This window comes from Canis lupus, chromosome 16, assembly GCF_011100685.1.
Source record: "Canis lupus familiaris isolate Mischka breed German Shepherd chromosome 16, alternate assembly UU_Cfam_GSD_1.0, whole genome shotgun sequence".
Taxonomy (NCBI): domain Eukaryota; kingdom Metazoa; phylum Chordata; class Mammalia; order Carnivora; family Canidae; genus Canis; species Canis lupus.
In genome coordinates, this window is record NC_049237.1 from 29,199,183 (window position 1) to 29,214,668 (window position 15,486).

At 36.2% G+C, this 15,486-nt stretch overlaps 1 protein-coding gene across 6 annotated transcripts in view; it reads right to left on the reverse strand.

Moving 5' to 3' along the window:
* Positions 1 to 14,948, reverse strand: part of KCNU1 (potassium calcium-activated channel subfamily U member 1) — a 144,418-nt gene extending 129,470 nt beyond the window's left edge. For all 6 annotated transcript variants that reach the window (XR_005371468.1, XM_038560121.1, XM_038560120.1 and 3 more), the window contains exons 1-2: positions 14,744 to 14,948; positions 11,907 to 12,026 (exon numbers count right to left, since the gene is read on the reverse strand). Coding sequence is in view for 5 of the 6 variants with exons in the window: in XM_038560121.1 (XP_038416049.1) it covers positions 11,907 to 12,026; positions 14,744 to 14,890 (267 nt within the window). In the remaining variant the exon portion in view is untranslated. The remainder of the gene's footprint in view (positions 1 to 11,906; positions 12,027 to 14,743) is intronic.
* Between the last annotated feature and the right edge of the window lie 538 nt (positions 14,949 to 15,486).

Consider the following 15,486-nt stretch of genomic DNA (forward strand, 5'->3'; position numbering starts at 1 on the left):
AGCATTGGCTATTTGGGAGTGCGCGGGGTGTAAAAAGCCCTCCATCTGAGCCCATGTACTGAAGATGAAGCCACAAAGCCAGAGGGTCCTGGAGGAGACTGCAGCCACACCATTGCTGATAGACCTCTTGACTAGCAGCAGCAACACTACTTTTCCCAGAAGAGCCTGAGAAAGCAGTCAGAAAGAAAGAAACTGAAAAATATGAGACCTCGTCCAAAAGAAACATTGTTTGTGAAGCCGCTGGCCACAGCATTATCTCTTGTTTTTGTGTGGAAAAACACACAGTAAAATGAGATAGATTTCCTCAGTGGGATGTAAAACTGCCCATTTACTTGGTGGATAGTTATGCATATCTATAGAACACAAACAGCAGCCAACACAGGAAACAAGGGACACTGAATGCTCTAAACCTTCATTTATGATTATTAGCAGATGACAGAAAATGCTGTTTACATAGGAAATGTAAAAAAAAAAAAAAATAGGAGGATTAAGTAGAGGAAAGAGATAAAATGACCTCCATTGAAAGCATTAATAGAGAAGACATAATTAAACTTTGTCAAATCACAATCAGTGTTCCTTGTGAGATTCTAAAAATCTGTTAAACAGCATTGGAGGTTTGGACAGGTAAAAGGAGAAGATGGTACTATAGAGGCATACATGAAAGAAGGGGCACCCCAAGGTCTGGCTGGGCGATTAAAAAAAAAATGGGTAGGGATCATCAACATTAGCATCTTAAAAGAGATGGCCTTTGGACTTGAATTTCAGACCTCAGAGGAGGGGGTCTTAATGACCTGACTGGTGGTGGTACCTCTGAGAAGATGATGTGAGCCTGGTTATGGCAGATGTTGGAAAAACTAGAAACCAGAACCAAAAACTGCTAATAGAGTGAAAAGCCATTGCCCGGGCAAGGTTGTTAAAAAACTGATGCAAAACTTCTAACGCTAAGCTTTCCCTTTCCTCTGGTCCCCTCGCTGGCAGAGCCCATCTATGAGCACAGGCAAGCGGACAGAGGACAAGTGTAATTGCTGAGGCCTGACCTCATGTCACAAAGAAGAGGAGAGAAAGAGTGGATTTAGAGCTGAGAAAAAAGAGCTTCAGATTTAGTAGGTAGTCTTAAGTGCTAGAAGATATTGGAACTGCATTTACAAAAATTTTAAGAAAAAGGACTGAAAGCCAAAAATTCTACATCTGACAAAATTGTTGTTCATCAGAGAGAGCAAGGAAAAAAATGTTTTTGAATATTCAAGGTACAAAAGCAAACCACCCACACTTCCCCTTGCAAATGAATATGGGGAGTCTCAGGAAAACATTCAGAAACAGAAGGCATGTTATATAAGAAAAACTGGTGCCTAATGAAACTGATAAAATTAATTTTTGACTCTAAAGCAAATATCAAGAAAAAATCTTACCAGATGTATAATGCCAAAAACAAACAAACAAACAAAAAACACAATAGCAAGCTGGAACTGAATGTTCAGATTTGTTCAACAATTTCTGGAAGGATGGAGAGGTGACATGGTGTAAAAACATGCCAAAGATCTCATGCAAGGAGAGGATATAGAAATAAAACATGCAGAGATACATAGAGAAGATATAGGATGGGAAGTTCGTTCTGAACTTGATTTACATAGTTTGTCTATGATGTCTCTCAAAATTCACAGTCACCATGTAATTCTGGTCACTCCAGTAAGATAAGGAACTAAGGCTGTGACAGAGCTCTTAACTGCCTCATATCCATTTTCCTTTTCTTTACTAACTTATCTCCCATTTATTTTTTTAAGCCCCAGATATTTAGATATTCTATTATGCAACAAACTCAATCTCTAAGTATTATGAAGACCAGTAAAACAAATCACTGTAAAGAAGAATAATTAAATCCCCCTGGTAAATTAGCAAATAAATGTATTCTTAAATCAATAAGAGAACAAAATTCCAGCTCCATGATATCTACAGGAGAGACACTTAACAGGAAATTATACAAAAAGATTAACATATAGCTGGGCAAAGACATCCCAATCGAGCATGAATAAAAGGAAAGCAAAGTTACATGTTAATATTTTATTCAAAAATATTTAAGCAAAAAAGAAAAAAAAACATTAAGTGTGACAATAACATTTCTTATAGATAAAAGGTACAATCAAGTAATAAGATTTAATAGGTGATTTTATGCAGCAATTGATATTATGTAAAATATATAATTTAAAATGTGTTAGAAATGCAAGATATTCAATAAAACTACAAAATCATAAATGAAAAATTTTGACATGTCATTTCAATCGGTCAGCAAATAATTAAGGATACGGAAAATACATAACGTAATAGTGCTTATATATCAAACAATACATATTCTTTCACAAGTCAATGGAGTAATAAAAATTGAACATGCACTAGGTGACAATGAATTTCCCCATAAATTTCATAAACCAGAAGTCATAAAGGTAGTGATATTCTTGGACCATAAATTTTACTGAAGTGAAGATACCCACTCTATCCAAAGGAAACAAAAGCCTACGGCTTTCCTCTATATAGACCACGAATCAAACAAGAAATCAAAACTAAAATTCCAAACTATAAGACTAATTAGACATTCATAAAAATAATGATAATACTTGCTAAAGTCTATGAGACAGGGTTAAGGAAGTACTCGGAGGGCAAGTTTTTGTAAAACAGATTCCACTTAAGAAGCTGGAAATGAGGTGCTGCAGGGAGTGCGGAGCGAGAGCGCGGTGGGAGCCAGGGCTGTGGGGCGTGCGCAGTGCTGTCCTGTGCCTTCCAGGCTAAGCCAGGTGAGGTGCTGGCTGTGCAGCCGATACCCGCATCCCCAGACTGATGATGAATATTACCGCCAACCTTCGGCGGTGCGAAAATAAACTTCGTGCTTGGAGACCCAGTGATCAGTAAATTGAGGAACACGAGGAAACAAAATATGACAGAGACACAGGAAACTGTGCAAAGGGAGCAGACTGAGCAGGGCTGTGCTGCTTTTGCAGAAGGACCTCATCTGCAAAACTCCGAGACTAGCCCTCCATCGGGCCCTGAACATCCCGGAGCCGGTGGGGGCTGGTGCCCATTCTCAGGGGTGGCGGTTTTTACCTGATCCCTGCCCCTGCTAGCTGACCACTGTGCCCTCTTCCTGAGCTGGTGTGCCAGGAGGAAGCAGCCCCGCCGGGGGGGGGGGGGGAGGGGGGGTTGCTGAGAAGCCTTCACACCAGTGGCTGGTGGCTCTCCACAACCTTGGCAGGTGATCAGGAGCCCAGGATGGCAGAGGTCGGGTGCATGGTCAGGTGTACCCTGGCCGCCGCCACTAATGGAAGGAGGGTAGAAGCCTCAGAAGAAGAAGCCGCCACAGAAGAAGCCCACAGCCCTCTGCCGTAAGAAACCATGTGACCCTGGCCCCATTGAAGAATAACCTGCGTGTTAAGGATGGTCCTTTTACGGGCAAGCTTCACACGGTGGAGCAGCATGTTTATTGCTCATTAAGCCTTCTTCGGGGGGCTTGAACTTATCTTGTCGCAAAGGGGAAACATACCGATTTGGGGATTTCTCCCAATAAATTAAGAGTCCATCCAGTCAACTCTTCCCCAAGCTCCAGGTGAACTTTTGGGTGATAGGAAAAGAAGCAGGTTTGGTGACAGAAAAGATTTATTAAAAAATTCTCACCCTGAACTGGTGGAGTAGCATGTTAGGTAGTATTATTCATTAAAATTGACTGGAGGTTAAAAATAGACCTGCCCTACGACCCAGCAATTGCACTGTTGGGGATTTACCCCAAAGATACAAATGCAATGAAACGCCGGGACACCTGCACCCCGATGTTTCTAGCAGCAATGGCCACAATAGCCAAACTGTGGAAGGAGCCTCGGTGTCCATCGAAAGATGAATGGATAAAGAAGATGTGGTCTATGTATACAATGGAATATTCCTCAGCCATTAGAAACGACAAATACCCACCATTTGCTTCAACGTGGATGGAACTGGAGGGTATTATGCTGAGTGAAGTAAGTCAGTCGGAGAAGGACAAACATTATATGTTCTCATTCATGTGGGGAATATAAATAATGGTGAAAGGGAATAGAAGGGAAGGGAGAAGAAATGTGCGGGAAATATCAGAAAGGGAGACAGAACGTAAAGACTGCTAACTCTGGGAAACGAACTAGGGGTGGTAGAAGGGGAGGAGGGCGGGGGGTGGGAGTGAATGGATGACGGGCACTGGGGGTTATTCTGTATGTTGGTAAATTGAACACCAATAAAAAAAATAAAAAAAATAAATAAAATAAAAATAAAAAATTGACTGGAGGGAGGGAAATTAAATAAATGGGAAAAAACGGGGTATTGAAATGAAGGATACAAAAGACATTGATTACATATACATATGTGTGTATCATTGAAACTAATGAAATACAGAAATGTCTAGCATGGCTAAATGAAACCAGAAGAGAGGGATGTGGCCCATCATGAGAGAAGAATGATGTGAATTACGTGTAGAGAGAAGAGAAGAGTGATCTTCAAAATTGCACTCCTTCTGGTGGCTCCTTTTCCTTGAAAAATGACCTCTGGTTTCAAAAAACAAATCTTTTCATTTAAAACTAAGAAGGCTATACTATTTATTGTGCAAATATATATATATATATATATATATACACACACACTATATATATATTATTATAAGTATATATATTATAATATATATTATATACAGTACATATATTTGCACATATATATACTATTTATATAAGTAAAAAACTAGGAAGGCTATACTATTTATTGTGCAAATATACATATACACACAATGTATATTATTATAAACATATTAATACAGTATACATATTTGCACATATATATACCATATATATTTGCACATATATATGCACATATATACATATATGTGTGTGTGTGTGTGTAAATATATATACTTCTAAGAACAGAAGTAGCTCTATGTAAACAGACCAGGACAACTGGCAGAAACCTGAGCTTATGATCATCACACTTATAATGTATATTATTGTATTGATACAGAAATAACTGCTTAACTTGTATAAAAAACACCTGGGAGAACAGGTTTTTAGTCTCAAAATAGGTGCAAGAAACTAAAAGGACATCTAAATTTTCTGACACCAGTTTCTAATTTTTTTTAATTTCTTCTAGATTGAATCATCATTAACTTGTTAACATATCTGATTAAAGCAACAGAATTCTACCACATATTCTAACAATTTTCAAATACAAAAAGTAAAACTATAGGAAATTCACCCAAAAGAGGTAGATTTTTTTCAACTAATTATATAAGTATATTACTTGTTGCTAGAATGAGATAGGCTTTAGCATCAATTTTAATCATGTTTTTTTGTTTATAGAAGCAGGCACTAAGTACTGCTTATAAAAATATTAAGAATAGTTATATCTGTATATGGATTATATGCTAGACATACATATATATTTACTTATTAACTAGTAACTCATGTAATGATTATGTTAATTAATTCTCATATATTAACTTATTTATTCACTGAAATAAACTACAGATAGTATTTTTTATTCCCATTTTATAATTTTTGCATTTTATTTCTCTGTGCATCAGATTCCTCATTTATCAAAGAGGTAATGGTAATACCTCTGTTTTGTGAAATGGATTTTAAAAGGGTGATAAGAGAGGAAAACTGGTGTGAGAAGTCTCAGGTAAATCCATTTTAGGAAATAGCACCCATGAAACTTGGAGAACTGATATAAAACAAAGTGTTGAAACATCCACCCTACCCTGCTTTCCCAGGATATATTCCAACTTAAGATCAGTTAAACTGAATTCAGATCTAATTTTGCCTTCACTAGCTTCATTAGCCATTCACTTTACTAGTCTCCACAAAGAACTGCCACAAATAACACATTTTATTATTTCAAAATTTAAATTTTATAGATACAACATGGGGAAGAAAGGTTGTCTTAAGTGACCCAAACACCCAGAGAAAATATATCTGAGAATGATGCTGAGCATCTTGAGGTTTGAAAGAAGCTCAAAGCAGTGGATGGAGATAGGGATAAGGAAGAAATTAAGTTTTTACTGTGTATCTTTTAATATTTTTTGAATATTGTGCTATGTGCATAAAAAGACAAATAATGTAACCATGCACACATAATCAGTGGGAATATTGTCCAGTATCTCCTACCAGTCTTTTCCTTATTCATATCCTGAATTAAGGCATAGTCTCATAGAAATTAAATTCCTGTTGCTTGATGGTACATTAAATATAAAATATGAAATAATGGAAGGAAATGGAAAATAAACCATAAAGATACAACTCATCTCAAGGTGGTAGAAGAGGTTTTTAACTTTTTTTTTTTGCATAAACAATGGATGTAAGGTATGAAGTAAGAGACTGATTTTTATGTCCCCCCCCCACCCCCGGGAAGAAGTATCACTGCTTTATGAAAATGAGCAAACCCTAGTGAAATAAATTTTTATTTAGTCAATTTTTCAAGTATAATTTTTGAAATATTTTTTCTCATCTTCAAACAAATTATGATGCTCATTTGGTTGTTCTGTATACTAAAACTGACAACTGTTACTCTAGCTAAGGGCTTATTTGCAAATTTACAGAAAGTATTACACTTTCAAAGAAAAGATTACACATTTATGGAAAGGAGTTAAAACAGAATACAAGGTCACATAAAGATGCATTACCTGAGAAAATAGAAACAAGGGAAGATGGGGAAAACAGAATGTGGACTTAAAATGGTGCCTAGAATGATGCCAAAAATAGATACATTTATTAAAGAGAAGTCATAATTTTAGTTCTGAATTTTCTAGGCATTAAAACAACAGAGAAACATAGTTACACAATTTGCCACAACCTCTCTGCCCCTGAAAAAAAGGAAAGATTGTTTAGGGAAAGGACTATTTTGGAACTTAATGCAAAAGAAAATCTCCCAAAGATAGTCATAAAAACATAACTTGTGTCGACAAAAACAATAAGACCACACAGATACTACAGAGTTGATCAATACTTTGCCATGTTTTAATCTATAAAGAGATTTCTAGAAGGTATCCTGTTTTGAAAATAATATATTTTTCCCTTTTGACTATTAGAATTTTCCTCCTTATTTTCCATCTTTTTCTTTTCCTCTTTTTTTTCACCTTCTTCTCTTTTTCCTCCTCCATCTTTTTGTTCTTCTTTCACTGAGGTTGGCTATGTCCTCTCCCTAAGTATTAAGGATATTTATTAGTCTGTAGATTTTTTTTTTGCTATATTTGGGAGTTTTTATATAGATACTATGCCTTCATTAAAAAAGAAAATTGAATGTTTTCTTTTTTTTCATGCCCTGTTTAATTAACATTAGGGATATCCACTTGTTGAAGATTTGATTGACTAGACCTTGTTATCATCTAGGTCTCTCACAGATGGAGAAGGAGGAGGGGTGACGGTGGTGGTGGTGATATAGGTCTTTGAAAAATCTGTATTCTTCCAGAGATTTGTCTAAGTTTCTTTAATAATCAGTTTTGGTAACTTATATTGTCCTAAGGAATCATCTAGTTTTCAAATGTTTTTATTTGTACTTATATCCTCATTTTAATGTTTAATTTCTTATATATTTGTGCTTTTTCCCTTTTTCCTTGTTTAGACTATAAATTTCTCTATGTTATTGTTTCAAATAGTCAGCTGTTTTATAACCCATTAATTTCTGACTCTTTATATTCTGCATAGATTTAATGTGTTTTCTTTCTCTAACTTTTTGAGATTGATAATTCATTTATTTTAATTATTTCCATTTATCAAAATAAGTTTTTACTGTTAGGCATTTAACTCAAAAGCACTTCCATCTTGTACTCTAGGTGGAAGGGTTATATGGTTTTTTCGTTATCTTTATGTTTTAAATATCCTGTAAGTATTAATTTGATCTTTCTGAGTTAAGGGTCTTTTGAGAGGGGGAAATGTAATAATTTGTAGCTGTAAGGTCTTCTTTTTCTTTCTTTTTTTTTGGGGGGGGGCTTATTTAGTTTTCTTAGTTACTTATTGCGCTGTGTTCAGTTGATTTCTGTTTGTATTTTGTAAGTTTCATAACAGGGACTGTTTTGTGTGTGTGTGTTTGTGTGTGGCCCAATATATGTTAAATTTTTACAAATAGTCCACAGACACTTTTAAGTTTAATATCTGTTTTCAGCATATGGAGTTTCATCATTTAAACCAACTTTCTCTTATTAATTAAGTTACTTTGGGAATCCCTGGGTGGCTCAGCGATTTAGCATCTGCCTTCAGCCTAGGGCGGGATCCTGAAGTCCCGGGTCAAGTCCCACGTCGGGCTCCCTGCATGGAGCTTGCTTCTCCCTCTGCCTGTGTCTCTGCCTCTCTCTGTGTGTCTTTCATGAATAAATAAATAAAATCTTTAATAATAATAATAATAATAATAATTAAGTTACTTTGATCTTCTTTATGCTTATTATTAAAAAGAAACAGGCCCCAAATGGAGTTGCTAATGTTAAGCCCCACAAAAGACATAATACCTAACCTAATTGCTGTTTTAGCCTTTCCCAGGAGTGTACGTTTAAATCAATCAGTCTGGAATTTCCTGACCAGCATTATGAGGTAATGTGCATGATATGACCGCCCACTGTGTCCCCTAAGGGAAGGTGACCTTGCCTGAAACAATTTTTTTGTTGTTTCTTCTGCTAATAGCTTCCTTGCCCCATTCTCTTTCTATAAAAATGTTCCATTTTGTACAACTCCTCAGAGTATCTCTCTGTTAGATGAGATGCTACCTGATTCATCAATTGCTAAATAAAGCCAACTATATATTCAAGTTGACTTGGTTGAATTTTGTTTTTTTAGCATTATTTTTTTTCTATTTGTTATGTCCTGATATGAGATAGGTGAACTAAAAGCTTTTACAACCAATGTGTTTTTAATATTTCTTTTTTGTATCTTGTAATTTTTGTTTATTTATTATCTTGAAGTGTTATTTTTGGTGTAGTGATATTCATGATGTTATATCTTGGTTGAGATTGATTACATTCACCACTACAAATATTGTGTGTTGAATTGTGTCCCCTGCAAAAAAATATGTTGAGTTCCTAACCCCCAGTACTGCCAGAAGTGACGTTGTTTGGAAATAATCTCTGCAGATATATTCAAGTTAAGATAAGGTCGTGAAGACGGGCTCTAATTCAGTATGACTGGTGTCTTTGGGAAGGAAAATTTGGATGTATACACAAAAACAGGGGAAACACTGTGTGAGTGACATGGAAAAAAAGGCAAAGATCTGGATGCACGTATGAGCCAAGGCATATCAAAGATTGCTAACCAACCAGCAGAAGCTAGGAGAGAAGTATGGGACCAGTTCTCTCTCACAGTCCCCAGAAGGAACCAACCCTTGACCTTTGACTTCTAGCCACCAGAACCACAAGACAAAATATTTCTGTTGTTTTCTATTGGTGTGTGGAAATTTGTTACAGTGATCCTAGGAAACTAATGCGAGTTACTTGACTTAATTTATTGTTTTCTGCTCTGAATTCAAACTTACCTGATATTAAAATGTGCACTCCCAATTTCTATTGTCACTTGCCCGGTATACTTCTGACAGTTCCTTTATTTTCAAACTTTAGTGCCTTTTGAATTTTTTTTTTTTTTTGCCTTTTGAATTTTTAAAACATAATTAGACTATGCCAACTCTATGCTCAAAAAAACCCTCAATGACTTCCCTTTGCCTTAGAGTAAAATTACTCCATTTGAATAGCCTACTTCCTTGATATGAAGTGCAAAGCACTGCATAGTTCTCCTGTCTCTTCTCAGACCTCATTCTGCTCTGCCCTCTGTGATCTCTAGCATAGGAGTCTCCCTGCTGTACTTTCAATAAGCTAAGCTCCTTACCTCCACAAATCTGTTCAGTCAGTAACCTTTCTTCCTCCATTCGTCAATGGTTTTATACTTCTAGTTCTTCATGTCTCAGCTCAAATCTTACCTTTTTGGAGATTTCTTCTCTGATCACTACATTTGATGTGATCTAACTCCATTTCCACCAAAACTCTCAAACACAACACTCATAATTCCCTGATAGCACTGATCATCATATGAATTTATCTTATTTGTTTATGTACATATTTGTCATGTCTACCCCACTAGAATATAAGTCCAATAGGACTTAAGACTCATGCCTGCATTTTCACCATGTCTAGAGCATTGGCCTTGCACGTAGTTGGTAAACAATAAGTATCTGTTGAAAGAAGTAAGAGGATTACAAAGAAAGGAAGGATGGATGGGGGCAGCCCCAGTGGCTCAGCGGTTTAGTGCTGCCTTCTGCCCAGGGTGGGATCCTGGAGACCCAGGTTCGAGTCCCATGTTGGACTCCCTACATGGAGCCTGCTTCTCCCTGTGCCTGTGTCTCTGCCTCTCTCTCTATGTCTCTCATACATAAATAAATAAAATATTTTTTAAAAAGGAAGGATTGATGGATGGATGGATGGAAAGGAAATCTATAAGCCATTTTGTTCTCTTCTCAATCTTTCATAAAATACCTGCTCCGGACTCCTACTGAGGGGTGCCTTTAAATGTTAGAGTGTCTATTCTAATCTAACTTTTGCTCTACGCTTCCTGTTGTTCCAACTACTTAATCAGCAGCAGCAACATACTGAAAAAAAATAATTTTTTCCATTTTCAAAGAAGTAATTTTTATTGATATGCAATCAATGATCATTCCTTCTTCACCCATTCTCCATATGAAATGCTCATATATGGTGGATAGCGTAAGTTCTCTTCTTCTTCACCCCAGAGACCTTTAATATGTTATCACTAATATTATACTCATACAATTACACATGATTTGAACATTTGAAGAGATCTTAGCCAAGAAATCGCTGATATAATCAGAAAGAATCACTAAATTCTTCTCTAACAGGTCATACCGACAGGGATTTCAGAAAAAGGACCAAAACTAGAAGAAAAAAAAAGGAGAGGCACATTCCAGATGATTCAACATCCCCTCTAGATTTTATCAAGAACAGTTATATTTATGTACTTCCAAATAAGTTTTAAAAAGTAATTTTTATCTTAAACAACATTAACCAGAAGACAGCTATGTTTTTACTGATTACTAAAAAAGCAGAGGATAATCTCTAGCTTGCATACATCACTTCCACCATACCACCATCTGATGGCAGCATTCCCTCAAAATATAGATTTTTAGTTTTTAATGTTTCAGATCAATTCTATCCTTTACAAGGCGTCTGCTATTTCCAGACAATGTGATATAAATATTTCTATGGCATAGTCTGTTCTCTCAAGGAGCTCACAGTACACTAGAAGAGAAAGACTTATACACAGATCATTTTAATAACAGTGTGCAATGAATATTATAGAAGCTTAGAGATGGGCTCTTAGCCTAATATGAAGATAGGATTTTCCCCTATGAGATTATGCCTGAATTGAGTTTTAAAATGTACAAGTTACTTAGATTAAAACAGATAGTAAAATGATAAATAGCATCTTAGAGAGGAAAAAAAATACTGGTTTGTGTATAATGAAGAAAAGAGGTTATTAGAATCAAAGGAGGGAAAGATAGCTGTACATTTCAGGCTAAATTATCCACTAAAAATAACATTTTTGGGAAATATTTACTATATGCCAGACATTCATCTACATACAAGGAGAACAAAATGAACACAGTCTTTGCTCTAATAAAGCTTTTCTTCTAGCACATACGATGATGATTAATTGAAACTATAAGCCAAGTAATTATATTCAAATTAAAAATACACAGGATAATGGATAGTGTAGACACAGGGAGATGGCAGTAGGGAGGCAGTGACATTTTAGATAAGCCACCGGGGATCACCAGATGTTTACCTAGGTGATAAAATTATATATACGGACTATAATCACACTCATGACTGAAGTACATTAGCAAACTAACAATCCACTTACCAACACTTGCCCCACAAGCGTCTGTGCTGAGAGCAGCATTTCTACACGATTACGAAATATTCCTTGGAAGTGGAGACTTTTTAAATGTTTATTACCGATGCTCTTTGTTAAGAGTAGTTCCTATAAGCAAGAGAAAAGAAGTGAGTGAGCTGGATCCCAGGGAAAGTAATCTGTTTTATGTATGTTGGTGGCGCCTCCTACTGTATTATCGGCCGGCAATCACTCCCCCCTTATCCAACGCAGAGAAACCTGAAGTCGTTTATTCAGCATATTATGGAATGAATTTTACTGGGTATGCATTTTACTGCTCTTTTGCACAGCTTTTTAATTAGGAATTCTGCAGTTTTCACCATGCCTTCCTCACAGTCCTAGACGATTCAAACTGACATTATTGCAGTGATCAGGATTGGGAGTAACAAGCTTCTTCCTACTCTGGGAACATACCCTTTTTTTATCAAGATACATGGACAAGCAAAAAATATCACGAGTTGATCTTTAGTGATTGCTTAAGTATCTGCTTTTTTTTTGAGAAAGAAGGAAAGTTTCAGCAATTTTATGTTGCTTTTAGTTCCTTACGTGGTGTCATATCCTGCTGATATAATCCCTCATATTTATAAAATGCCTTTTCTTATTATATTTAAAATTTATAGTAATCCTATAAAGCAGACAAAATAAGTGTGATTAAATCCACTGTCTACTGATAAGAACACTGAGGTATACAGAATTTACGTGACTGGCCCATGAGCAGGGGATGAGGAGAGGCTGGAGTCTGAAATAGCCCCCATATCTGTTGGTAAGCTATCACCAAAAAAGATACAAGTGAGCTAGGATTGACCACGCCTTGCTGACTGAGACCATCCAACTTTTAGAAAAACTCATTATATATGAAGCCAAGGTTTTAAAACGACTTAATTTTTCTACTCTTAATTTCTGAATGGTAGGAAGAGAAGTCTCATTAAATAACTATTTGATAGAATTCTTATCTTGATCAATAATTTGCCCTCTAATACTCATCATGTGCATTCCTAAGGCATGGTCTGAGAATTGATTTTTAAAAATATTCAATATAACATTAATATGGAATATTCCTTTGAATTTCATTATGAAATTAAAGGTGCCTTCTAGAGGAAAACATTTGACCCTAAGATATAATAAAACCATACTTATGAATGTAGTAAACATTTTAAAAATGCACATTTAAGGAAAAAAACTATGATTCCAAATTTTTAAAACAACTTTGACAGTTATGACATTTTTTTTTTTTTGCATTAGGCCACTTTCTCAAAGGCTTAGAGAAAAAAATGCAGCACTCTCAACTTAAATATAACAAGTTACTGAGAAATCACTCTACTTATCTCAAATCCTCTCCTCAAGATTCAAAACCAGAAAACTACAGTGTTCTGGTGGCTTGGATCATACTTCTTAATATTTTGTAATAGTTGCTTCCTATTAGAAATTAAAAGACACCTCTGGACAGAAAGGTGGATATGAATAGCATCCAAAATAAGGGAAAGATACAGCAAATGTTTATGGACAAATGGGTTCTCACGTTTTTGTAGCCACACAAAAATAGATATAATGGGACTAGAATATATATTTTCTGGAGCAGAAGTTCAAGCAGATTAAACAATTCTACCAATTCAATTGTGCATTGGGAAAAAAGAAAAAAAGGTAGAAGCAGACTCTCCATACTCATTACTGTATCGATTTTGTGAAGAAGTAAGTGCACCTCAGTATACTTTCATGGATCTTAAGCCACTGCCTAAAGTCTTTACAAACAATAATTAAGAATAGAGGGAATGTGTTTAGCAACAAAATCTGTGAATTGGGTACATATTGAATGTAGAAACCTGAATTCCATTTTATGATATTGCCAATGACCTCAAAAAACTACCACAAAGGTTATTATAGATTCTGTTATTTTTATGTCAGTGTTTACCATTAGAGAAATGTCTTTTTTTTTTTTTTAAGAGAGAAATGTCTTATGTGTTCTGTTATGGAAATTACTATATCAGAAAAACAAAATTTGGGAAAAGAAAATTGGAAACAAGTCACACAGGGCATAATAAAGCTCTTTGCCTTCGACCACTGGTAGTAGAGCAGCCATTATATAGCATTTGAGAGTTTTATTTCAAGCTCTTATTCAAAATCTTACCTGGGTAAGATGCCATTATTCTTATCATCATTTGCCAGCTATTACTCAACAGCTCCTACCTTTGCAAAGTTTGGTTGGTTTTGAGAAGTATTTCTACTTAGTGGCTGGATGGCACATGGATGTATGCATGGGTTTCTGGGTGAATGTATGTATGGCTAGGTGAGTTGTGTGAACATAGTATATAAGAGGCAATGAAAAAAAAGAAAATAAAATAAAAATTAAAAAAGAGGCAATGGACATGTGTAAGTATATATGCATCCTGCACACATGATTCATGAAAATAAGGTTGACCTGATGGTCATTTCTGTATGTCTTATAGTACCAAGCACAAGTATCATTTTAAAATTCAAATAGAGGCATAGACAGAATGTTTGTGAACATTTTTTTCAGAATAGTGATCCTTGTTTCCAGAGCTACCATTCATTATTGGCCACACCAGACATTGCTTCTCTGAGTGGTGGGAGTGGAGGCCTGGCTCTCCATACCTGCCACCTTTGGAATGGCAGCCTGTGGTCCTGTTTTCCACCCCAGGAGAGGATCAGCCCCTTTCAAGGGCATCTGATCAGAGCTGGGTCTGTTAGTTCCTGACAAGGGTGTGAAGCTTAAATTATTTACTAAACCCAATCACTTGCCAAACCTGTCTCCATCTTCATACAGTGGGATCCAAAATAAGGAAACTGACCAAGAGAATTCCTGTTCCCTTGATGTTTTGCCATTTTTTAATGGTTCTCCAGATTAGCCTGAAAATGAATAAGAAGAGGAGTCCAAGGAAGAAGGTCACAAAGGAGGAGAAAATAAACGCTGCTTGGATCTCAGTTGAGCAGGCCATTTTCCCAGATCTTCCCTACTATCACTCTGGCTCATTTGAAAGATCAGCAGACGGAACTGTTGGGCTTCTATGATGTCATGATCACATGGTAATGATTCCAGAAATTAGAGTTTAGTGTATTACTGAGTCCTGGTCTTGGAAGGACAGATGAGAAGAGCAGTTCAGGATTTTTGCTTAGCACATCAGTAAGAAAGGCATGATAGTGCACGTATTATAGAAGGCAATTTTACCAATGCAAATATTGGTCAACTGATAAATATTTGAGCCCAGTAATCCGTTCCCCTTATCTCTTCTTTATGGGACTCTCCTCTTTCTTGCTTTTATCCCTACCCTGTCAGCAAACACTTTGGTCCAGCAGAGGTAAAGTTCAGAATGCGAGTAATTTCTTTTTTCTTCTCTGCTGTTTTCAAAGGCGTAAGAAATGTCATGCTTTTCAGTGTGCACAAGTGGCAGGCAAAATGTCAGAGCCTGATGGGGGAGGGTAGTCTCCTGAGTTATTGTGAAGATGGCCTGACACAAGGTGATGAGACCCAGGAGAAATGTTGTTGTCCTTTCGAGCCCACCGTGATTCTGCTCTGTGTGGCAGACTATTTTGA